At 30.2% G+C, this 27,650-nt stretch overlaps 1 protein-coding gene and 1 long non-coding RNA gene across 2 annotated transcripts in view; one reads left to right on the forward strand and one right to left on the reverse strand.

Annotated features, from left to right (window-relative positions):
• The window catches only part of oca2 (oculocutaneous albinism II), a 151,012-nt gene extending 129,697 nt beyond the window's left edge, over nt 1-21,315 (reverse strand). Inside the window, 2 exon segments of the mRNA XM_062038403.1 lie at nt 8,978-9,211; nt 21,265-21,315. Coding sequence (XP_061894387.1) covers nt 8,978-9,204 — 227 coding nt within the window. The 5' untranslated portion in view covers nt 9,205-9,211; nt 21,265-21,315.
• Nucleotides 3,044-24,107, forward strand: LOC133644079 (uncharacterized). The gene is made up of 3 exons (XR_009824724.1): nt 3,044-3,231; nt 8,997-9,180; nt 23,758-24,107. It is a non-coding gene; the product is annotated as an uncharacterized LOC133644079 (long non-coding RNA).
• Nucleotides 24,108-27,650: the final 3,543 nt, after the last annotated feature.

Here is a 27,650-nt window from a genome sequence, read left to right on the forward strand (position 1 = left end):
GTCGGTCATGCTTTTAATACCAATTGTGTTGCTGTTTGTGTTAGAGTGCCGCAATGTTCCCTGAGTGGAAGGTGCACCTGCTTCTCCAACCATCCATCCATTTTTTGCTTCTAATATACAAAATATTTGTATTAGAATTCTAATAAAAATATTTGTTTTTATTCAATTAAAATAAATATACTTTTCTCAACTTATGCCACAATTATTTTTTTCTCACATTAAACATAATTTTTTTTCTCAAATTAAATGCAACTTTTCACTCGGAAAAAATACGATTTTTGTTCTCAATTTTTTTTTCTGAGATGAAATATGTTTTCTTCAAATTTAACAGAACTTTTTTGTCAAATTAAATGCAATATTTTTCTCAGATAAAATAAAAAAATGTTTTATTATGTAAAACTTTTTTCTCAAATTAAATGCAACTTTTTTCTCTCAGGTACAATATGACTGTTTTTTCTCAAATTATGAAATTTTCTGAGATAAAATACAACTTTTTTCTTAAAATTAAATATAACTTTTTTCTCAACTTAACAAAAGTTTTTTACAGCAGTCACTAACGTTCTCTTGTCAACACGTGCGAGCAAGGCGCGAGTGCATCTCACCTGCTTCTAATGTACAAAATATTTTTTGTTATAATTTTAATATTAGTCTAATTAAATTAAATATAATTAAATATGTATTTTTTAATGAATACAACTTTTTTTCTGAACTTATAACAATTTTTTTTTCTCAAATAATTTTTTTAAAAATTTAAATTAAATGCAACTATTTTTCTCAAATTAAACACAAATTTCGTTTCAAAATAAATATTTTTTTTCCAACTTAAACTTATTTTTTTCTCAAATTAAATGCAATGTCTCCCTCGGATAAAATATGACTTTTTTCTTAAAATTAAATACAACTTTTTTCTCAAATTAAATGCTAATTTCTTCTCAATTAAAATACTTTTTTTTCTTAAATTATGTACAAGTTTTTTCCTCAAATTAAAACTAAAACATTTTACGGCGGTCACTAACCTTCTCATGTCAACACGAGTGCATCTCACCTGCTTCTAATATCCCCCCAAAAAATGTGTTATAATGTTAATATTATTCTAACTAGATTAAATATAATTAAATAGATATTTTTAATAAATACAACTTATAACACAATATTTTTTTTTCTCAAATTAAACATATTTTTTCTCACATTAAATGCAGCCATTTTTGTCAAATTAAAAACAACTTTCAACTTAAACCTATTATTTTCTAAAACATCCTTTATTTCTCAAATTAAAGGTAGCTGTTTTTCTCAAATTAAATAAAAATGTCTCAAAATAAATACACCTTTTTATTCAATTAAAACCAATTTTTCCTCAAATTAATCGTAACTTTTTTGTCAAATTAAATGCAACTTCTTTCTCGGATAAAAGACAACTTTTTTTTGTCAATTTGTTTTTCTGAGATAAATACAACTATTTTCTTAAAATGAATACAACTTTTTTCTCAAATTAAATTATAATTTATTCTTAGATAAAATAATTTTTTTCCTAAAGTTATGTACAACTTTTTTCTCAAATTAAAAAAAAACTTTTTACAGCGCCGGTCACTAACCTTCTCTTGTCAACACGTGCGAGAAGGAGCGAGTGCATCTCACCGGCTTCTAATATCCAAAATAATGTTTTTGTTATAATGTTAATATTATTCTAATTAAATTAAATATAATTAAATATACTTTTTTTTTAATAAACAAAACTTTTTTCTCAACATATAACACAATAATTTTTTTCTCAAATTTAATTATTTTTCTGAAATTAAATGCAACTATTTTTCTCAAATAAAATACAAATTTAGTCTCAAAATAAATACAACTTTTTTTCCAACTTAAATCTTTTTTTTTTCTTCCTCAAATTACAAATGTTTTTCTCAAATTAAATGCAAATTTCTTCTAAGAAAAAAAAAAGTTCTTTCTTAAATTATGTACAAGTTTTTTCTCAAATTAACAAAAATGTTTACGCCGCCTACTAACCTTCTCTTGTCAACACGTGCGAGCAAGGAGCGGGTGCATCTCACCTGCTTCTATTATCCAAAATATTTTTTGTTATAATGTTAATATTATTGTAATTGGATTAAATATAAATTTATCATTTTTATTTCTTGGTTGTTTTTATTTCTTGATTTATCTTTTATGTGCCCCTTTTCTTATGTCTGTACAGCACTTTGGCCAACTGGGGTTGTATTTACATCCATCCATCCATCCATTTTCTACCGCTTGTCCCTTTTGGGGTCTCTGGAGCCTATCTCAGCTGCATTCGGGCGGAAGGCGGGGTACACCCTGGACAAGTCGCCAGCTCATCGCAGGGCCAACATGTGCTATATAAATAAATAAACTGAACTGAACTAAATATAATTAAATATAATTTTTTTTAATAAATACTACTTATAACACAATAATTTTTTCTCAAATTAAACACATTTTTTCTCAAATTAAGTGCAGCAATTTTTTTCTAATTAAATACAAATTTTGTCTCAAAATAAATATAACTTTTTTTTCAACTTAAACCTATTTAGTCTTAAACATAATTTTTTTCTCAAATTAAATGCAGCTATTTTTCTTGGATAAAATAAGGCTTAATAAAAAAAATTCTGAGATAAAATACAACTATTTTCTTAAAATTAAATACAACTTTTATCTCAAATTAAATGCAAATTTCTTCTTGGATAAAATAAATTTAAAAAATTAAATTATGTACAACTTTTTTTTTTTAAATTAACAAAAACATTTTTACGGGGGTCACTAACCTTCTCTTGTCAGCACATGAATCGTCCGTTGTCATATAACTGATTAACAAACATTTTTTTAAAAATCTGTAATAATAAGTTAGTCTTTTGAACAGCTCTTTGACAACAACGGATCCCCAAGATCAGGCTCCCTTCAAATAGCCGTAAATCTCATCCCTTGAACGCACCACTCAGTACAAGATGCTAAGCTATCCACTAAAAATAAGCAAGCTAACCAAACTAACATGGCAGGTTAAAAGGGAATTCCTGCTTCTACTATTCAGCAGGGTTTTAGCCGTCTACATAATAAGGATGTATTTTATTTATGACACATTATATTGTTGTAATTTTGCAGTATTTGTGCGAGAAAGCCTCGTAGAGCGGAGGTGATTTCCCCACTTTTGTCCTGCCTTGAACGCAGCAGAGGAAGAAGAAGCTAACCGCTAAGCTAGTTAGCATTCCTGCTCACAGTGTAAGTTAAAGAGCATCCAGAAAAGTTTCTATCGTCCCTATATTGCACATATTTTATTATGTTACATGTATGGAAGTGGTTGTGCTGAATTTGAGAAAGGAAAGCCTCGTAGAAGAAATGTTTTGCTACACCAGAAGCTAAGCTAAGCTAATGCTAGCCATTCTGACAGGAGTGTGCTGCTCCTATAACAAATAAGGGGTTTTGGCATCCCTATATTACAGTTATTTTATTGAATTACATATATTTAGGTAATATTTATATCTCTGTGTAAGGAAAACCTCATAGGAAAGAAAAGTTCCACTAATTACCTTCCATTTCTTCCGTTCAAGCTGGCACAGGCGCTGTTTGACCACTGGGGGGCAGCAGACAACACTGCCAAAGTAGCCTTCAAAGTATTTTATCAGAGAAATAGATGTTCTGATTTCAGAAAAACAAAAAAAGTGTCTTAAGTTGAGGGGGAAAAATGTGTATTTATTATTACAAGAAAGCTATATTTCATTTGAGAAATAATTGTTTAAAATGAGAAAAAATATTAAGTTTTTAGGTGAGGAAAAAAGTGTTTATTAGGAGAAGAAGGCTGTATTTAATTTGGAGAAAAAAGTTGCATTTAAATTGGAAAAAAAAAAAGGTTGTATAATATTTTGAGAAAAGTCATGTTTAATCTGAGAGGAAAACGTTGGTTTAAGTTGGACAATAAGTTGTATTTATTTTGAGAAAAAGTAGTTTAATTAATTTTAATTAATAAAGTTGTGTGTTATCTCGGAAAAAAAATTGTCTTTAAATTGAATGTAAATGTTATTCAGTTTAATAAATCTGTATTCAATTTGAGAATTTTTTTTATTTTTTTTTATTTAAGTATTTAATTTTGAGAAAAAATCGTATTTTATCTGGGAAAAAAGTTGCATTTATCTTAAGAATATAAATGTGTTTTAATTTGTTTTAATTAATAGCATATTTTATCTGGGATTTTTTTTCCTTTATTTTCAAATTTAAATGTTATTTGGTTTTTAAAAAAATATTTAATTTGAGAACGATTTTTTTTTGTTTTTGCTTTTTTTTATAAGTGTGTTTAATTTGAGAAAAAAAATCACTATTATATGAGGAAAAAAGTTGCATTTATCTTAAAAAAATAGATGTGTTTTAAGTTGAGAAAAAGTTTTATTTAGAAGGAAGTTGTATTTGATTTGAAGAAAAAAAGTAAAATTTAATATTTTGAGGAAAAAAATCATGTTAAATCTGAGGGGAGAAACTGGGTTTAAATTGCGAAAAAAAAAGTTGTATTATTTTGAGAAAAAAGTAGTTTAATTAGTTTTAATTAATAAAGTTGTATATTACCTCAGAATAAAATCGTCTTTAATTTTGAATTTAAATGTTATTCAGTTTTAATATAAATATGTATTTAAATATAAATTAAATTAAATAAATTAAATATAAATATGTGTTTAATTTGAGAAAAAATCGTATTATATCTGGGGGAAAAAGTTGCATTTATCTTGAGAATACAAATATGTTTAAATTGTTTTAATTAGTTTTAATTAATAACGTTGTATTTTATCTCAGATTTTTTTTCTTTATTTTTAAATTTAAATGTTATTTGGTTTTTTTAAAAATATTTCATTTGAGAACAATTTTATTTATTTTTTGCTTTTTAAAAAAGTGTATTTAATTTGAGAAACAAAAATCGCATTTTATCTGAGAAAAAAGTTAAATTTATCTGTAGAAAATAGATGTGTTTTAAGTTGAGAAAAAGTTTTATTTAGAAGGAAGTTGTATTTAATTTAAGAAAATTTTTGTTTAAAATGAGAAAAAATATTGAGTTTTTAGGTGAGGAAAAAATGTGTTTATTAGGAGAACAAGGCTGTATTTAATTTGGAGAAAAAAGTTGCATTTAAATTGGAGGGAAAAAAAGGTTGTATAATATTTTGAGAAAAGTCATGTTTAATCTGAGGGGGGAAAATTGGTTTAAGTTGGAAAAAAAGTTGTATTTATTTTTGAGAAAAAGTAGTTTAATTAGTTTTAATTAATAAAGTTGTATATTATCTCAGAAAAAATTTGAATTTAAATTTTATTCAGTTTAATAAAACAATATTTAATTTGAGAATTTTTTTTTTTTTTTTTTTTAAGTACTTAATTTGAAAAAAAATCCTATTTTTTCTGGGAAAAAAGTTGCATTTATTTTGAGAATATAAATGTGTTTAAAAAAATTTAATTAGTTTTAAATAATAAAGTTGGATTTTATCTGGGATTTTTTTTTCTTTATTTTCAAATTTAAATGTTATTTACTTTTTTTTAAAATATTTAATTTGAGAACAATTTTATTTAGTTTTTGCTTTTTAAAAAAAGTGTACTTAATTTGAGAAAAAAATCACATTTTATCTGAGAAAAAAGTTGCATTTATTTTGAGAAAATAGATGTGTTTTAAGTTGAGAAAAAGTTTTATTTAGAAGGAAGTTGTATTTGATTTTTTTTTAAAAAGTAAAATTTAATTTGAAAAAAATTTGTATAATATTTTGAGGAAAAAAGTAATGTTTAATCTGAGGGGAGAAAATGAGTTAAAGTTGGGAAAAAAAAGTTGTATTATTTTGAGAAAAAAGTATTTTAATTTATTTTAAATAAATACATTTTTTGTAATTTTTGTATTTTATCTCAGAAGAAATGTATTTTTTTTTAATTTAATTGTTATTTAATATTTAAAAAATATTTAATTTGAGAACAATTTTATTTAGTTTTTGCTTTTTTTAAAAAGTGTATTTAATTTGAGATAAAATCTTTTTTTATCTTAGAAAAAAGTTGAATTTATTTTGAGAAAATACATTTTTTAAATTGAGAAGACAGTTTTATTTAGAAGGAAGTTGTATTTAATTTGAAGAAAAAAGTTCAATTTAATTTAAAAAAAAAAGGTTGACTAATATTTTGAGGAAAAAAGTCATGTTTAATCTGAAGGGAGAAAATGGGTTTTAAATTGGGAAAAAAGTACTATTTATTTTGAGAAAAAAGTAGTTTAATTAGTTTTGATAATACAATTGTAATTGATCTCAGAAAAAAATCGTCTTTAATTAGAATTTAAATGTTATTCAGTTTAATAAATGTGTATTTAATTTGAGAATTGTTTTATTTAAAAAAAAAGTGTATTTAATTTGAGAGAAAAATAAATCGTATTTTATCTGAGAAAAAAGTTGCATTTAACTTGAGAAAAAATAAATTTGAGATCTTTCTGTGTGGAGTTTGCATGTTCTCCCTGTGACTACGTGGGTTCCCTCCGGGTACTACGGCTTCCTCCCACCTCCAAAGACATGCACCTGGGGATAGGTTGATTGGCAACACTAAATGGTCCCTAGTGTGTGAATGTGAGTGTGAATGTTGTCTGTCTAATTATCTGTTGGCCCTGTGATGAGGTGGCGACTTGTCCAGGGTGTACCCCCCCTTCTGCCTGAATGCAGCTGAGATAGGCTCCAGCACCCCCCCCCCCCCCCCCCCCCCCCTTGACTCCAAAAGGAACAAGCAGTAGAAAATGGATGGATGGAGGGTTGTACAATATGTTGAGGAAAAAGTCATGTTTAATCTGAGGGGAGAAATGGGTTTAAGTTAGGGGAAAAAGTTGTATTTATTTTGAGAAAAAAGTAGTTTCATTAGTTTTAATTAATAAAGTTGTATTTTATCTCAGGAAAAACGTCATTATTTTTAATTTAAATGTTTATTTGTTTAAAAAATTGAGAACATTTGTATTTAGTTTAAAAAAAAAGTGTATTTAATTTAAGAAAAAAATCGCATTTTATCTGAGAAAAAAGTTGCATTTAACTTGAGAAAAATAAATGTGTTTTAAGTTGAGAAAAAAAATGTGTACTTAGAAAAAAGTTGTATTTAATTTTAAGAAAAAAGTTTCATTTGATTTGAAAAAATTTATATAATTTGAGAAAAAAGTCATGTTTTATCTGAGAAAACAGTTTTATTTATTTTAAGGTAAAAGTTATGTTTAATTCGAAGGAAAAACATGAGTTTAACTTGAAAAAAGGTTGTATTCAATCTGAGAAAAAAAGGGTCTGTTAACAACTTTTACCTAGAGGGTGCTAACTTTCCAGCGTGTTTTCAGCATTAAGTCCCACCCTCTTCCGGCCTTTAGGGTGTAATGACGTAAACCACGTAGCACATTAGCTTTGTGTGCTGTTTGCCAACAATAGTGATTTGGCAAGCTAACATTAGCTATCATGGAACGTATATTGTATCATATTATCATATTGTGTAATATTGTGTATGCGTGCGTGTGTTCTTGTATTTCTACCCTTCTTGCGAAATCAACAAGGAAAAGTAGCTTCCATATGAGGAGGTGTGAACAAGTTAGGACATACTGTAAATCATGGTCCCAATACGTTAAACCATTGCATCTAATAGCGAATGTCTCATTTGCACCCCTGGTGGTGAAATCTATCAAAATGAGGGTGGTCCCAAAAAGGAGGGATTTTTCAAATTGACTGTGTGTCGCTTTTAAAAGTGCTCCCCGTCTGGTCAACATATGAAATAACAAGTGTGTGTAAAAATTTAAAGTGCTCCCCCTTTGACTAAAATTAATGAAAAAAATATATGTATATAGGGACATACTGTAAAAACTTCAAGTAAATATTGAAGATTAAAAACCAATTACAAACTAAAAATACAATAAATTAACTAAAAGCAGTCTTTTTCTCACAGTGTCGACTTCTTTCTTAAAAAAAATTGGAAACAATTTCTCATATTCTTTCTGTTTCTGTAATATTGCTATATTTTCTTGTAAAATTATTACTTTTTCATGTAAAATTATTACTTTTTCATGCAAAATGGTGACATTTGTCATTTAAAATTCTGACTTTTTTCACAATATTGCCAATTTTATTGTTGTTCTTGTAAAATAGTGACATTTTTGGAGTAAAATGATGACTTTTGTCATAATTCTGCCAAGCAAACTTCCGATTATTATAATATTGCCAAAATTGTAAAGTTTTATTATAAAATTGTGACTTTTTTCGAGTAAAATCACAACTCTTTTCATAAAACTGCCAAAATGTTAAGCTTTTCTTGTAAAATTGCGACTGTTATTGAGTAAAATTCCAACTTTTATCATAATATTGCACAAATGTTCAGTTTTTCTTGTAAAATTTTGACTTGTGTCGAGTAAAATTACGACTTTTATTATAATACTGCCAAAATTCGAAGTTTTTCTTGTGAAATTGTGATCTTTTTTTGTGAAATTGAAGTTTTTTTATATTTGCGTAGTATGTATATATTATTAATGTTGTCAATACAAATCTTTATATATCTAGAAAGGGTGGTCCTAAGGAGGTAAGCATTTTTCAGTCTCAAGAAGATAACAAATACAAGAATGTGTGTGTGTGTGTGTGTGTGTGTGTGTGTGTGTGTGTGTGTGTGTGTGTGTGTGTGTGTGTGTGTGTGTGTGTGTGTGTGTGTGTGTGTGTGTGTGTGTGTGTGTGTGTGTGTGGTAATTTACTATGATGGTTAACAAGGAATTTGCAGCATTTGCATGGACTTGGTACAAGCACCTGAGTGCATGTGATCCACATTGAGTGTGTGAGTGAGTGCTCCAGGCAGGTTCCAAGTGGTAATTTTTGAAGTATTCCTGTCGTGTGTCCATCTCCTGGGGGGATTTGACCTAACGGGCTGTGTAATGTGATTCCGCACGTGGAATAGGAAGGAATTGTCTCCTGACGTACGAGCTGGGGTAAAGCCTTTTTTTCCAAACACTAACACGTCTCACCCGTCTTCTTGGCGAACAGGAAGGTAGCCCTCGGCGTGGATGACGCACTGGCCGGACTGCTGCAGCTTGTGCGTCTCCATCCTCTCCGAGATGCCTCGCAGCAGACGCAGCTCGCCGAAGTTCTCGGCGACGCCCTCGGGGGACCTCAGGCTGTTGCGGCCCTGGTGGACCGGCACGGAGGGCTGCGACATCTCCAAGTCCAGGTTTCTTTTGTTCTCCAGGAACATGTCGACTCTGCAGAAAGCACAAACTACATTTATGCACTGAGTGCTCCCAAAAACATGCGTTCCTGTTCCCTCCATGACGTAGAAAACGCTCCATTCCACAAAGCGCACGCGTCAGGTGTCTTCACGGCATTTCCTACATGGCCTGTCTTACTGTAATGCGTTGCAGATTGTGCGTAACAAACTAATCACTCCGTGGTGAATGACTTAGTGTAATTGTGGTCAAAGTGGTCATGTAGTGAGCAAACAAAGTGCTGATTCGGTTTCAGTATTTTCTCATTGAGTGCAACTGCAAAATAATCCACGAGGTCGCCAAAGTTGTTTTGATTTGAGAAGAAAGTTGTGTTTAGTTTGAGAAAAAACTTGTAAATATATTTTTTTTTTTTAATCCTATTTTATCTGGGCAAAAAGTTATTTGTAATTTGATTTTTTTTTTTAAGTTGAGAAAACAGTTGTATTTATTAAGAAAAAAACTTGTGTTTAGTGTGAGAAAAAAAACTTGTAAATATTTTATCTGAGAAAAGAGTTGCATTGGATTTAAGAAAAAAGTTATTTGTTACTAGATTTTTTATTGTGTTTTAAGTTGAGAAAAAAGTTGTATTTATTAAGAAAAAAAGTTGCTTTTCATATGACAAAAAGTTGCATATAATTCAAGAAAAAAAGACAGTTTATCGGAGAAAAAAGTTTAATTTAATTTGAGAAAAAAAGTTGTATGTATTTGAGAAAAAGTCATTTTATCTGTGTAAAAGGTTGCATTTAATTTGAGAAAAAGTAGTTTAATTTGAGAAAAAAATATTGTGATTGAAGTTGAGAAAAAAGTAATATTTAATTTGAGAAAATATAACTGTTTTTAAATTGAGAAAAAATTTGTATTTATTAAGAAAAAAAGTTGCATTTCATATGAGAAAAAAGTTGTATTTTATCTGAAAAATGTTGCTTTTAATTTGAGAAAAAGTTGCATATAGTTCGAGACAAAATACATATTTTATCTGAGAAAAAAGTTTAATTTAATTTGAGAAAAAAAGTTGTATATGTTCGATAAATAAGTCATATTTATCTGAGAAAAAGGTGTTATTCAATTTAAAAAAAAAGGTAAATTTACTTTGAGAAAAAAGCTGTATATAATAAAAATTTTAAAAAAGACACTTTATCTGAGAAAAACGTTGAATTTAATTGAGAAAAAATTGTACGTAATTCTATAAAAAAAAGTTGTATTTATCTGAGAAAAAGGTGTTATTTAATTTGAGAAAAAAGTCAAATTTAATTTGAGAAAAAAGTTATATATAATTTGAAAAAAAAGACACTGAGAAAAACATTGAATTTAATTTGAGAAAAAAGTTGTATGTAATTCGAGTAAAAAGTTGCATTTTTCCGAGGAAAAAAGTGTTATTTAATTTGAGAAAAATTTTCAATTTAAAATTACAAAAAAGCTGTATATTGTCAAGGCTTGGCGTGATTTGTTCTCCCGTGGTGCAAATGATTTGGACCATACGTGGCGTGAAGGCGGGTACATGATTTAATAATGACTACAAAAAGGAATAAACAAAAAGCGCGCACAAGGCGGAAGTACAAAACGTGGCTATGAAAATAAAAGACTGAAATATGGAACTGTGAACATGGCATGAAGAAGAGTGATCACATTTATGCTCTGCACACTTTATGATCACTCCTCTTCATGCCATGTTCACAGTTCCATGCCAAGTAAGTTTTTGTTTCTTGTTCATAGTTTTTTGCCTTTGTGCAAGTCTTTTATTTTCATAGCCACGTTTTGTACTTCCGCCTTGTGCGCGCTTTTTGTTTATTCCTTTTTGTAGTCATTATTAAATCATGTACCCACCTTCACGCCACGTATGGTCCAAATCATTTGCACCACGGGAGAACAAATCACGCCGGAGTCCAAGCCTTGACAGATGTCGCCAGCCTGACTAACAGAAAATGAAAAGCTTAAATAACACAGACATGATTAACAACAGGTGCGTGACTCAAAACGTGAAACAGGTGCGTGACATGACAGGTGAAAACTAATGGGTTGCTATGGAAACAAAACAAGGGAGTGAACCACCAGGAACTAAGAAAGTGTCCAAAAAACAAACAGCACATGGCCAAACAAAAACATGATCAACACAGACATGACATATATAATTCTTGAAAAAAGATCTCAAAAAACGTTGAATTTAATTTGAGAAAAAAGTTGTGTGTTATTCGATTAAAAAGTCGTATTTATCTGAGAAAAAGGTATTATTTAATTTGAGAAAAACTTTAAATTTAATTTGAGAAAAAAGTTGTATGTATTCGAAAAAAGTCGTATTTATCTGAGGAAAAGGTTGCATTTAATTTGAGTAAAATGTAGTTTAATTTGAGAAAAAAATATTGTGTCTGAATTTGAGAAAAAAATTATGTTTGATTTGAGAAAAAATAATTGTGTTTTAAATTGAGAAAAATTTTGTATTTATTTTTAGAAGAAATCTGTATTTAATTTTTTTTAAAAAGTTGCATTTAATATGAGATAAAAAGTTGTATTTTATCCGGTGCAAAGTTGCATTTAATGAAATAAAAATGTATTTCATGAAAGAAAAAAGTTGTATTTAATTTGAGAAAAAAATAATTGTGTTTTAAGTTGAGAAAAAGGGTTTATTTAAATTGAGGAAAAGGGTTTATTTCAATTGAGAAAAAAGTTGCATTAAATTTAAGGAAAAACATTGCATTTAATTTGAGAAAAAATTATGTTTGATCTGAGAAAAAAAATATTTGTTTTTTAAATTAAGAATTGTATTTTTATTTATTTTGAAAGTTGTTTAATTTGAGAAAACATGTGTTTTAAATTGAGAAACAAATTGTATTTAATTTAAGAGAAATTTGTATTTAATTTCAGAAAAAAAGTAGCATTTATTTTCAGAAAAAAAGATGAGGAAAAAGCCAAATTTTATCCGAGAAAAAAGTTATGTTAGTTAGAGAGAAAATAATTGCATTATAAGTTGAGAAAAAGTTGCATTTACTTAAGAAAAAAATACATTTAATTTGAGAAAAATGTTATATAATTAGAGAAAAAAAAGTTATGTTTAATTTGACAGAAAATAATTGCATAATAAGTTAAGAAAAAAATGCACCTAATTTGAGAAAAAAATACATGTAATTTAAGAAAAAAGTTGTATTTATGTAGAGAATTTTTTTTTGAAAATGTTGCATTTAAATTGAGAAAGAATACAATTAATTTTGGGGGGAAAAAAGTTGCATTTAATTTGGGAAAAAAGTTATGTTTAATTTTTTTTTTTTTTTAAATGCTTAATAAGTTGAGAAAAAGGTTGTATTTATTTTGATAAAAGAAGTTGCATTTAATTTCAGAAAAACATTTGCATTTAATTTGAGAAAAAAGTTGTATTTAATATGATAAATAAAGTTCTGTTTTATATACGATAAAAGTTGGATTTAAGGAAATAGTTATGTCTATTTTGAGAAATAAATTGGGTTTAAGTTGAAAAAAAAAGTATTGAATTTGAGAAAAAAAGTTGCAAACAATTCTATATTTTTTGCAACTTCTACCGAGGGCGATAGGAGTACTGAGATCAAGAAGGGGAGAAACACTATTGAATTCAAGAAAGAACTAACATTCTAGTATGGCGACAACCCTCGATGACGCAACACATGTTTTAGGCTCGAGCATGACGCAAAGAGCTGCATCATTCGCCAACCTCCCAGCTTTTCCAAGGGCGAGAGGAAACAATGGAGTGTATTTTCTTGAAGTGGGTCACATGACCCAACAATGCGCGCTGATGTCAATGGAACGCGTCAGCTGAGCGGGCCCACAGCAGGGGGTCAGTGGATCGGGTCGGCGGCGTCAGACATGTGCCCGGTCAGCCGTGCGGAGGTTCTATGAATCCGGCGGGATTATGGCTCACATGGACGCCCGCCTGGAGCTCACGTGTGGCGCTAATACCAAGAAACGGCGCCTGTGGGCGAGTCGCTACAGTAGGCTGCGGCTGAACCATCAACTGCACCTTCTTTGTGTTGTAGCGCTGTTACACAACATCCAGCACAGGGTGCTCCTTTTTAACGCCTCGCCGCACCTTCTCAAAACACTCTTACAAAAAAAACTGAAAAAGTGGAATAAAAAAGTAAAACAGGTGAAATATAAAGAGAAAAAGTTGCAATTCTGACGCTAATAATTCAAATCTGCCATGCAGGCTGTTTTTTTGTTTTTTTTAACTGTCATTACTCAAAACATAATAATGAATCAAAATCAATGTTTTTATGAATTATTGACCTATTCAAGGCTCCAATCACTTCACATAAAATATTCTACTTTTAAATATTTTTTTAGAACATTTTTGCTATAACAAAGTTTTCTTTCACTAAAAGGGCACAAAACAAACAAACAAACAAAAAATGTTGAAAAATTAAAAATAATTGATACATTTTTTTGAACACTTTTATAAGTGGGGCCCTTTTGGATTAGGTAACATGCTGGGGGTTTTTTTTGTGTCGTCCTCGCTACTTCCAGGTCCTAAATGGCTGTCAAAGTGTCCCAACCTGTCAGATTGTATCCTCAGCCATCTACCGTCCAGGTATGATTTATGATCTACAATAAACTTACAGGAAGCAGGGAAGTGAGGAAGCAGCAGACCACTTGATGATATAAACAAAAGGACACAGCAAGTGATTATGGTCTGTCTGCGTTAGCACTTATAATAACAATATCACTAATACTTGTTAATATTCAAGTCAAAAAATATAAATTGAGTATTGTTGAATAGTTATTTATCGGATTTTATGGACGGAATAGTGGAGCTCCCATTGGCTGGGCTGTAAGCAGACTTTTATTTACGTTTATTTAATATTTAGAATGCATAAAAAAATATATATATATAATGATTGTGAACGATAGGCAACATTCTAAAAAAAAACAGTGAAGTTCCCCTTTAAGGCTTCACATCAAATATTCCACTTTGAAATATTTTTTGAGAAAATATTGCTTATTTTATATTTTTGCAATCAAAAACAAAGTTTTCTATGACAAAAAAGGGCATAAAAGAAATGAAAATAATAATATTAATACAAACTTAAAATCAATGGATTGATCTGAAGTTGGTTTATATGTTGAAAATAAAAAAATAATATATGACTTATTTTTAACACTTTTATGAGTGAGGCACTTTTGGATCCACGAGAATTTTAGTTGGATTTTTGTTTTTAAACTGTCATTGCTGAAAAAAAAAGTATTGAATCAAAATCTTTGTTGTTATGAATTATTTACATATTTAAGGCTCCAATTACTTCACGTCAAATATTACACTTTGAAATATTTTTTTGAGAAAATGATTACAAATAATAAAAAACAAAGTCTTCTATGACAAAAAAGGGCATAAAACAAATAAAAATAATAATAATATAAAACTTATAATCAATGGATAAATCTGAAGTAGCTTTAGAGATTTAAGCCTTGTAAATAAAAAAATTATTTGAGTTATTTTTTCTTTTTTTCTTTTTTCCTTTTGGATTCCTGAGCATTTTAGTGGGATTTTTTTTTTAAATTGTCATTGCTAAAAAAATAATAATAATACATTAAAATCAATGTTGTTACAAATTATTTACTTATTTAAGGCTCTAATTTCTTCACATCAAAAATTACACTTTGATTTTTTATCTTATTTTGGGGAGGGCGGGGGGGGGGGGGGGATTGTATTGCATATTTTGTGTTTTTGCGATGAAAAAAACAATGTTTTCTAATAAATAAATAATAGAAAAAATTATTTATGAGTTATTTTTAGCACTTTTATGAGTGACGGCCTTTTGGATCCCTGAGAATTTTAGTGGGATTTTTTTTTGTCAAAAAATAATAATAAATTAAAATCAATGTTGTTATGAATTATTGACATATTTAAGGCTGTAATTTCTTCACATCAAAAATTACACTTTGATTTTTCTTTTTTGGAGGGAGGGGTATTGCATAATTTGTGTTTTTGCAATTAAAAAACAACGAAGTGTTGTATGACAAAAAATGGCATAAAACAAATGAAAATAATAGTAATATAAAACTTATATTCAACGGATAAATCTGAAGTTGATCTAGAGATTTAAATGTTGAAAATGTAAAACATTGAAAAAATATGACTTATTTTTAACACTTTTTGAGTGGGGCCCTTTTGGATCCCTGACAATTATAGTGGGATTTTTTTTTTAAACCGTCATTGCTCACAAAATAATGGATGGATGACATTTTCCCGCCACACATAACATCCTTGTCCAATTCATGTGACGAACCTCATCCCCAACATGAAGGACGCCTTTTGTGGGCCAAGACAAACTGCTTCTCTTCTAATTATGCACACTCTCTGTCAGCTCTAAACACAAGTAAGATTGAAGGCGGCGATGCAGCGTACATCATCTGCAGAGCACTTTTACTCATGTTGGAGGGACATACTGTGTATACAAAAGCCAAAAGCTGTCAAGTTGTCACGTTGTGTAAATGGTAAATAAAAAGAGAATACAATGATTTGCAAATCCTTTTCAACTTATATCCAATTGAATAGACTGCAAAGACAAGATATTTCATGTTCACACTGAGAAACTATATTTTTTTCGGCAAATAATCATTAAGTTAGAATTTAATGGCAGCAACACATTGCAAAAAAGTTGTCACAGGGGCATGTTCACCACTGTGTTACATGGCCTTTCCTTTTAACAACACTCAGTAAACGTTTGGGAACTGAGGATACTAATTTTTGAAGCTTTTCAGGCGGAATTCTTTCCCATTCTTGCTTGATGTACAGCTTAAGTTGTTCAACAGTCCGGGGGTTTCCGTTGTGCTATTTTAGGCTTCCTAATGCGCCACACATTTTCAATGGGAGACAGGTCTGGACTACAGGCAGGCCAGTCTAGTACCCGCACTCTTTTAGTATGAAGCCATGCTGTTGTAACACGTGGCTTGGCATTGTCTTGCTGAAATAAGCAGGGGCGTCCATGATAACGTTGCTTGGATGGCAACATATGTTGCTCCAAAACCTGTATGTACCTTTCAGCATGAACGGTGCCTTCACAGATGTGTAAGTTACCCATGTCTTGGGCACTAATACACCCCCATACCATCACACATGCTGGCTTTTACACTTTGCGCCTTTAACAGTCCGGATGGTTCTTTTCCTCTTTGGTCCGGAGGACACGACGTCCACAGTTTCCAAAAACAATTTGAAATGTGGACTCGTCAGACCACAGAACACTTTTCCACTTTGTATCAGTCCATCTTAGATGATCTCAGGCCCAGCGAAGCCGGCGGCGTTTCTGGGTGTTGTTGATAAATGGCTTTCGCTTTGCATAGGAGAGTTTTAACTTGCACTTACAGATGTAGCGACCAACTGTAGTTACTGACAGTGGTTTTCTGAAATGTTCCTGAGCCCATGTGGTGATATCCTTTACACATTGATGTCGCTTTTTGATGCAGGAAGGATCCAAGGTCCGTAATATCATCGCTTACGTGCAGGGATTTCTCCAGATTCTCTGAACCTTTTGATGATATTACGGAGCGTAGATGGTGAAATCCCTAAATTCCTTGCAATAGCTGGTTGAGAAATGTTGTTCTTAAACTGTTGGACAATTTGCTCACGCATTTGTTGACAAAGTGGTGACCCTCGCCCCATCCTTGTTTGTGAATGACTGAGCATTTCATGGAAGCTCATTTTATACCCAATCATGGCACCCACCTGTTCCCAATTAGCCTGTTCACCTGTGGGATGTTCCAAATAAGTGTTTGATGAGCATTCCTCAACTTTCTCAGTCTTTTTGCCACTTGTGCCAGCTTTTTTGAAACATGTTGCAGGCATCAAATTCCAAAATGAGCTAATATTTGCAAAAAAAAAAAAAGTTTCTCAGTGTGAACATGAAATATCTTGTCTTTGCAGTCTATTCAATTGAATATAAATTGAAGAGGATTTTCAAATCATTGTATTCTGTTTTTATTTACCATTTACACAACGTGACAACTTCACTGCTTTTGGGGTTTGTATATGATTACCCCCTTTTGAGAAAGTCCTAGCATAACATCCTGTAGCAGAGTTAGGCCTTCAAAATAAAAGGATTCGAGTACCGGTAGTACACATGACCTACACAACTATCAAACAGTACAATGGTTGTAACACACATGACCTACACAACTATCAAACAACTACTACAATTGTAACACACATGACCTACACAACTATCAAACAACTACTACAATTGTAACACACATGACCTACACAACTATCAAACAACTACTACAATTGTAACACACATGACCTACACAACTATCAAACAACAATATGACAATTGTAACACACATGACCTACACAACTATCAAACAACTACTACAATTGTAACACACATGACCTACACAACTATCAAACAACAATATGACAATTGTAACACACATGACCTACACAACTATCAAACAACTACTACAATTGTAACACACATGACCTACACAACTATCAAACAACAATATGACAATTGTAACACACATGACCTACACAACTATCAAACAATACAATGATTGTAACACACATGACCTACACAACTATCAAACAACTACTACAATTGTAACACACATGACCTACACAACTATCAAACAACAATATGACAATAGTAACACACATGACCTACACAACTATCAAACAATACAATGATTGTAACACACATGACCTACACAACTATCAAACAACTACTACAATTGTAACACACATGACCTACACAACTATCAAACAACAGTATGACAATTGTAACACACATAACCTACACAACTATCAAACAACAGTACAACAATGGTAACACACATGACCTACACAACTATCAAACAACAATACAACAATTGTAACACACATGACCTACACAACTATCAAACAACAGTACGACAATTGTAACACACATGACCTACACAACTATCAAACAACAGTACAACAATTGTAACACACATGACCTACACAACTATCAAACAACAATACGACAATTGTAACACACATGACCTTAACAACTATCAAAAAATACAACAATTGTAACAAACATGACCTACACAAATATCAGACTACAGTACGAAAATTGTAACACACATGATCTACACAACTATCAAACAACAGTACGGCAATTGTAACACACATGACCTACACAACTATCAAACAACAGTACGACAACTGTAACACACATGACCTTTACAACTATCAAACAGTACGACAATTGTAACACACATGACCTACACAACTATCAAACAACAGTACAACAATTGTAACACACATAACCTACACAACTATAAAACAACAGTACAACAATTGTAGCACACATAACCTACACAACTATCAAACAGTATGACAATTGTAACACACATAACCTACACAACTATCAAACAGTACGATAATTGTAACACACATGACCTACACAACTATCTAACAACAGTACAACAATTGCAACACAAAACCTACACAACTATCAAACAGTACGACAATTGTAACACACATGACCTACACAACTATCAAACAGTACAACAATTGTAACACACATGACCTACACAACTATCAAACAGTACAACAATTGTAACACACATAACCTACACAACTATCAAACAACAATACGACAATGGTAACACACATGACCTACACAACTATCAAACAACAGTAGGACAATTGTAACACACATGACCTACACAACTATCAAACAACAATACGACAATGGTAACACACATGACCTACACAACTATCAAACAACAGTAGGACAATTGTAACACACATGACCTACACAACTATCAAACAACAGTAGGACAATTGTAACACACATGACCTACACAACTATCAAACAGTACAACAATTGTAACACACGTGACCTACACAACTATCAAACAGTACAACAATTGTAACACACATGACCTACACAACTATCAAACAACAATACGACAATGGTAACACACATGACCTACACAACTATCAAACAACAGTAGGACAATTGTAACACACATGACCTACACAACTATCAAACAGTACAACAATTGTAACACACATGACCTACACAACTATCAAACAACAATACGACAATGGTAACACACATGATCTACACAACTATCAAACAACAGTAGGACAATTGTAACACACATGACCTACACAACTAACAAACAACAATACGACAATGGTAACACACATGACCTACACAACTATCAAACAACAGTAGGACAATTGTAACACATAAAACCTACACAACTATCAAACAACAGTAGGACAATTGTAACACACATTACCTACACAACTATCAAACAACAATACGACAATGGTAACACAGATGACCTACACAACTATCAAACAACAGTAGGACAATTGTAACACACATGACCTACACAACTATCAAACAACAATACAACAATGGTAACACACATGACCTACACAACTATCAAACAACAGTAGGACAATTGTAACACACATGACCTACACAACTATCAAAAAACAATACAACAATGGTAACACATGACCTACACAACTATCAAACAACAGTAGGACAATTGTAACACACATGACCTTTACAACTATCAAACAACAGTAGGACAATTGTAACACACATGACCTACACAACTATCAAACAACAGTAGGACAATTGTAACACACATGCCCTTTACAACTATCAAACAACAATACAACAATAGTAACACACATGACCTACACAACTATCAAACAACAGTAGGACAATTGTAACACACATGACCTACACAACTATCAAACAACAGTAGGACAATTGTAACACACATGACCTTTACAACTATCAAACAACAATACAACAATGGTAACACACATGACCTACACAACTATCAAACAACAGTAGGACAATTGTAACACACATGACCTACACAACTATCAAACAACAGTAGGACAATGGTAACACACATGACCTACACAACTATCAAACAACAGTAGGACAATTGTAACACATAAAACCTACACAACTATCAAACAACAGTAGGACAATTGTAACACACATTACCTACACAACTATCAAACAACAATACGACAATGGTAACACACATGACCTACACAACTATCAAACAACAGTAGGACAATTGTAACACACATGACCTACACAACTATCAAACAACAATACAACAATGGTAACACACATGACCTACACAACTATCAAACAACAGTAGGACAATTGTAACACACATGACCTACACAACTATCAAACAACAATACAACAATGGTAACACATGACCTACACAACTATCAAACAGTAGGACAATTGTAACACACATGACCTTTACAACTATCAAACAACAGTAGGACAATTGTAACACACATGACCTACACAACTATCAAACAACAGTAGGACAATTGTAACACACATGACCTTTACAACTATCAAACAACAATACAACAATGGTAACACACATGACCTACACAACTATCAAACAACAGTAGGACAATTGTAACACACATGACCTACACAACTATCAAACAACAATACAACAATGGTAACACACATGACCTACACAACTATCAAACAACAGTAGGACAATTGTAACACACATGACCTTTACAACTATCAAACAACAATACAACAATGGTAACACACATGACCTACACAACTATCAAACAACAGTAGGACAATTGTAACACACATGACCTACACAACTATCAAACAACAGTAGGACAATGGTAACACACATGACCTACACAACTATCAAACAACAGTAGGACAATTGTAACACACGTGACTCCCACAGCAACAACTGAGAAGCAACATTTTATAGCGCATGCAGAGCTGGACAAACCACTGGATGCTGACCACTCATTATACTTCAAATGCAGCTACTGCCATATTGTGGAATCAAATAAACAAAAACTACATCAGGAGGTTGCCTACAGCCACAGCTTCTTTGCCTTTTTATTGTACTCATCAAACAAAACCAACCAACCCTTTTTTGAAACTTTTTTCAACTTTTTAAACTAAGCTCAGCAAGCGTTCCGAAGTGGTTTTGTGTTAGTGTGTGTGTGTGTGTGTGTGTGTGTGTGTGTGTGTGTGTGTGTGTGTGTGTGTGTGTGTGTGTGTGTGTGTGTGTTTACATACCTGACCAAGATGGTGAAGATGAAGAAGATGGGGTGAAGGTGATGGTCCAAAGGTGACAGAAAAAGAACTGAAAAGTTTGCTTGTGATATTTTGCCACTTCCTTGTGAAGTGAAGAAGATGGAGGAGAAGAAGAAGATGGAGGAGAAGAAGGAGGAGAATAAGGAGGAGGAGGTTGATGTCCTCTGTGTGCTCACAGCAAAGGAGGCAGATGTTCCTCAGCTCTCATGTACAACTACTCAGTGAGGAGGAGGAGGGGCACATTTGCTAATAGCAGCTTAACTCAAGACTTTCTCATTCCAACACACACACACACACACACACACACACACACACACACACACACACACACACACACACACACACACACACACACACACACACACCTTTTTTCCCCCTCAATTCCACTGACTGCGTCCTGCAAACTCCCATAATCATCTTCATCATCGTCACAGGCCCAGACATGTCAAACACCTTGTTACCACGGCAACAACACTAACCCAGGATGTTGTTATTTTTGTTTGATTATTTATTGGATTGGATTTCGTTGTTGACTAGATTAAGTTGGCACATGAAGTATTATTTCCTATTTGAATACTGGCTAGCTACGTCATTTGTAGTTACACTAATAATCTAGTCGGTCATACAATATTAGTCCAACACAAATACTAATTATGTTATTTTTGCAATATTTGTGCTTGACTTGTGTCATAAACAAAATAAATATTTTATAGGCATTTTTTTATTTATATTACCCATTTGTTTTTACAATTTGTATTTGTTTATAGTACTTATTTTTTAAATATTTATATTTATAGTACTTATTTTTATTATGTTTTTATTAAGTATACTTTTAACTATACAACTTATTTTATTATGTTTTGACACACATATTTAATTTCATAGTACCTATTCTATTTATGTATTTTTTTCCATCTATAGTACTTATTTTATTATGTTTTTAACAAGCATCATTTTTTAATTATAGTTCTTATATTGTTATGTTTTTTTAAATATTGTATTAATAGTACTTATTTTATTATGTTTTTATTATTGATGATTTTTAATTATAGTACTAATTTTATTATGTTTTTACAATAATATTTTGTATTCATAGTACATATTTTATTTATATGTTTTATCTAAAGTACTTATTTATTATTTTTTCAACAAGTATAATTTTTAGTTATACTTACAGTTCTTATATTGCAATGTTTTGTAAGAACAGTTTTATTTATAGTACTTATTTTATTATGTTTTCAACAAGCATAATTTTTTTAATTATAGTTCTTATATTGTTATGTTGTTTTTAAATATTGTATTAATAGTACTTATTTTATTATGTTTTTATTATTGATGATTTTTAATTATAGTACTAATTTTATTATGTTTTACAATAATATTTTGTATTCATAGTACATATTTTATTTATATTTTTTATCTAAAGTACTTATTTATTATTTTTTCAACAAGTATAATTTTTAGTTATACTTACAGTTGTTACATTGCAATGTTTTATAAGAATAGTTTTATTTTTAGTACTTATTTTATTATGTTTTCAACAAGCATCATTTTTTAATTATAGTTCTTATATTGTTATGTTGTTTTATATATTGTATTTATAGTTCTTTTTTTTATCATGTTTTTATTATTGATGATTTTTTAATTATAGTACTAATTTTATTATGTTTTTACAATAACATTTTGTATTCATAGTACATATTTTATTTATATTTTTTATCTAAAGTACTTATTTATTATTTTTTCGACAAGTATAATTTTTAGTTACACTTATAGTTCTTATATTGCAATGTTTTATAAGAATAGTTTTATTTATAGTACTTATTTTATTATGTTTTCAACAAGCATCATTTTTGAATTATAGTTATTATATTGTTATGTTGTTTTTAAATGTTGTATTAATAGTACTTATTTTATTATGTTTTTATTATTGATGATTTTTGAATTATAGTACTAATTTTATTATGTTTTTACAATAATATTTTGTATTCATAGTACATATTTTATTTATATTTTTTATCTACAGTACTTATTATTTGTTCAACAAGTATAATTTTTAGTTATACATACAGTTCTTATATTGCAATGTTTTATAAGAATAGTTTTATTTATAATACTTATTTTTATTATCTTTTATTAAGTCAAATTTTTAAATGTATTACTAATTTAATTATGTTTTGACTGTAATATTTTAATTAATAGTACCTGTTTTATTTATAGTACTTATTATTAACATATTTTATTATGTTATGCCGACAAGTATATTTGTTAAATATAGCAACTTATATTTGTATTATGTTTTCGTAACCCAAAATAACCACTAAATATTAGTGTTATAAATATATATGAATTTCTTTATCATTTGTAATTTTGCTTTTAAAATGTGATTCTCACCTAACAACAACATCCATGTTTATTTATGTTTTTATTATTTATGTAGGTATCATGATCACGCCTAAATTCTTTTTGTTGCAGCGCCTGGTTTCTGGGTCGGGGGGCGTGGCCACCTGCTCATCTCCTCCTGACTACGTAAGCTCTCCAGTCCCTTCACTCGACGCCAGTAGCAGTGTTCATTTTCACACCCATTTTTTTATTTAGTTTTAGTTATAGTCTTTTTTAGTTTTAGTCATATTGTTGTCATCTAAATTAATTTAGTTTTAGTCGACGAAATTCCTCAACATTTTAGTCGACTAAAATGACAGTAAATTCAGTCAACTAAAATATAAAGTGTAGCGGACAACGTATCTTTGAAGTTGTCTTGTAAGCACTTAATTTTTATTGCAGATCCTCTTAAAAAACTCAAAAAGAATGTTTCAATAAGTACATTTCACACTGCAAAAACTGAAATCTAAGTAAGATTAAATATCTCAAATAAGGGTGATATTTGCTTATTTTCTGTCTGATAAGATCATTCTTCTCACTAAGCAGATTTTATGTTAGAGTGTTTTACTTGTTTTAAGTGTTTTGGTCCTAAATGATCTCAGTAAGATATTACAGCTTGTTGCTGAGATTTGATGACCTATATTGAGTAAAACATGCTTGAAACTAGAATATCAACTGTTGCAAAGCTGTGTCATCAACACTCACAAGTATAAAACTGCTTTTTTAGAGTAATAATTTCTTACTTCAAGCATGAAAAAAAAAATCCCGATGCCGAGCGCATATCATTATGTCAGGATAATGGCACTAGCATTTACTTCATTTAAGAATATTTTTCAACAAATTGAGCAAAAAGGTCAAAAAAATATTCTACTAAGAAAAGTGCACTTGTTATTAGTGAGAATGTACTTATTTTAAGGTATTTTTGGGTTCATTGAGGTTAGCTAACTTTACTTGTTTTGGAAAGTCTTGACAAGCCGAATGTTCTTGTTCTATTGGCAGATAATTTTGCTTAGTTCAAATAAAATACCCCTAATTTTTGTATTTTTTTGCTTGTTTTTGAACTCTGACTTTTTGCAGTGCACGCTAACCTTATTGCGAGTTATTGTTTTTAGCTGAAATGTTGCTTTTTAAAAAAATTATTAATACAGGACTAAAATGGTCACATGCAAAAACAAACTAGTTTTACTGTAGACAGGCGGGCAAGCACACCTATGCGTACTACAAAAGTAGTGGTAGAGTCTTGCTCCTTCTCTACTTTCTTTAATAGTAACAGTAATGCAGTACAGTGTGAGTCATTTGGAAATATGTGTAACAAATACAATCTATTGTAATTATGCATCACTTCTGGCAGGCCTTGTGTCTGTCCTACTCTGTTCAGCGGTCCTTCAACGCACCATAAAACACCTGATGGACGATCATAATTGCTGTGCTAAGACAGCACTTCAATGTGCACATTTATTAGCTTAGTTGCTCAGACAGTGATGTGTTTACATAAAAGTTTATATTGGGGTATGTTGTTTTTAACGGGGAAAGACGTTTGTCTCTTGTTTTCATGTTAGCATTTTCAGCTAGCGAGTAAGGCCCGTGAGTTTATAAAAGTGTAGGTATGTGTTTTTATTAAATGGTATTTGCTTCTCTCTGGTTTCCAATCGCATAATCCAGGTGTGTTAGTCCGACTTTACTTAAACCGAACGGATTAAGGTGTTTCCATGGGTTGTAGGAGGCTCATTTAGAGCCGAACTATTAGAGAAATGGGACTCATTTAGTGCATGGACTGTTTTCGTTAACGTGCATTTGTTTTGACTCGTTGTCGTCCTATTTTAGTCAGGGGAAAATAGGTTTTTGACAATAACTATGACAAAAAATTTTAGCCAACAAAATTAACACTGACCGGTAGATTTCCTGATGATTCACCCTTCCAGTCGTGTACATCTCTGCTTCCTGTCCCCTGTTCCACCCTTACCTCTCACACCTGTTGTGCTCTAATTCTCTTTTCTCACACCATAAGTTCTTGTTGTGTGCTCACTCCTTTCTGACTGCTCATTTTGTGATTATTCTTATTTATTTCTCTGCTCTGTGGTACAGTAAGCAGTACAGTACATAGTACAGTACATAGTACAGTAAGCACTACAATAATTGCAAATTCAAGCCCAAAGTGTGCGCGTGTTTTGTAAAGGATTTTAGCAAGACTGAGCTCGACTTGTCAGTGTCAGAGATCTTTTATTTTTGAAGCACTTGAAAAAAAAATCATACTTTGTTTAAAAAATAATAATACAATTTTAAAAAATTGGCTTTAATTTTTGATTCATATTTCAATTTTATTTAGGGGAAAAAAGTTGTATTTTTTCTATAAAAAAAAATAAAAATAAAAAAATTGTCTTTATTTAAGCTATGATTTATCAAGTAAAATCTAAAATCATCAATTATAAATCACAGCCATGATTTATCAAGCAAATACTAAAATCATCAATCACAGCCATGATTTATCAAGTACACGTTAAAATCATCAATCATAAATCATGGCTATGATTGATTAAGTAAATGTTAAAATCATCAATCATAAATCATGCTTAGGATTGATTAACTAAATGTTAAAATCATCAATCATAAATAATGGCTATGATTGATGAAGTAAATGTTAAAATCATCAATCATAAATCATGTCCATGATTGATTAAGTAAATGTTAAAATCATGAATCATAAATCATGGCTATGATTGATTAAGTAAATGTTAAAATCATCAATCATAAATCATGGCTATGATTGATTAACTAAATGTTAAAATCATCCATCATAAATCATGGCTATGATTGATGAAGTAAATGTTAAAATCATAAATCATGGCTATAATTGATGAAGTGCATGTTAAAATAATCAATCATAAATCATGGCTATGATTGATGAAGTAAATGTTAAAATCATAAATCATGGCTATAATTGATTAAAGAAATGTTAAAATCATCAATAATAAATCATGGCTATGATTGATTAACTAAATGTTAAAATCATCAATCATAAATCATGGCTATGATTGATAAAGTAAATGTGAAAATCATGGCTATGATTGATTAAGTAAATGTTAAAATCATAAATCATGTCTATAATTGATTAAGTAAATGTTAAAATCCTCAATCATAATTCCTGGCTATGATTAATGAAGTAAATGTTAAAAACATCAATCATAAATCAAGGCTATGATTAATTAAGGAAATATTAAAATCATCAATCATAAATCATGGCTATGATTGATTAAGTAAATGTTAAAATCATAAATCATGGCTATGATTGATAAACTAAATGTTAAAATAATCAATCATAAATCATGGCTATGATTGATAAAGTAAATGTTAAAATCATAAATCATGGCTATGATTGATTAACTAAATGTTAGAATTATAAATCATGGCTATGATTGATTAACTAAATGTTAAAATCATCAATCATAAATCATGGCTACGATTGATTAACTAAATGTTAAAATCATCAATCATAAATCATGGCTACGATTGATTAACTAAATTAAAATCATCAATCATAAATCATGGCTATTATTGATTAACTAAATGTTAAAATCGTCAATCATGAATCATGGCTATGATTGAATAAGTAAATGTTAAAATAATCAATCATAAATCATGGCTATGATTGATGACGTAAATGTTAAAATCATAAATCATGGCTATAATTGATTAAGTAAATGTTAAAATCATCAATCATAAATCATGGCCATGATTGATTAAGTAAATGTTAAAATTATCAATCATAAATCATGGCTATGATTGATGAAGTAAATGTTAAAATCATCAATCATAAATCATGGCTATGATTGATGAAGTAAATGTTAAAATCATCAATCATAAATCATGGCTATGATTAATGAAGTAAATGTTAAAATCATCAATCATAAATCATGGCTGTGATTGATGAAGTAAATGTTAAAATAATTAATCATATATCATGGCTATGATTGATGAAGTAAATGTTA

The sequence above is a fragment of the Entelurus aequoreus genome, linkage group LG27 (assembly GCF_033978785.1).
Source record: "Entelurus aequoreus isolate RoL-2023_Sb linkage group LG27, RoL_Eaeq_v1.1, whole genome shotgun sequence".
NCBI classification, from domain to species: Eukaryota; Metazoa; Chordata; class Actinopteri; order Syngnathiformes; family Syngnathidae; genus Entelurus; species Entelurus aequoreus.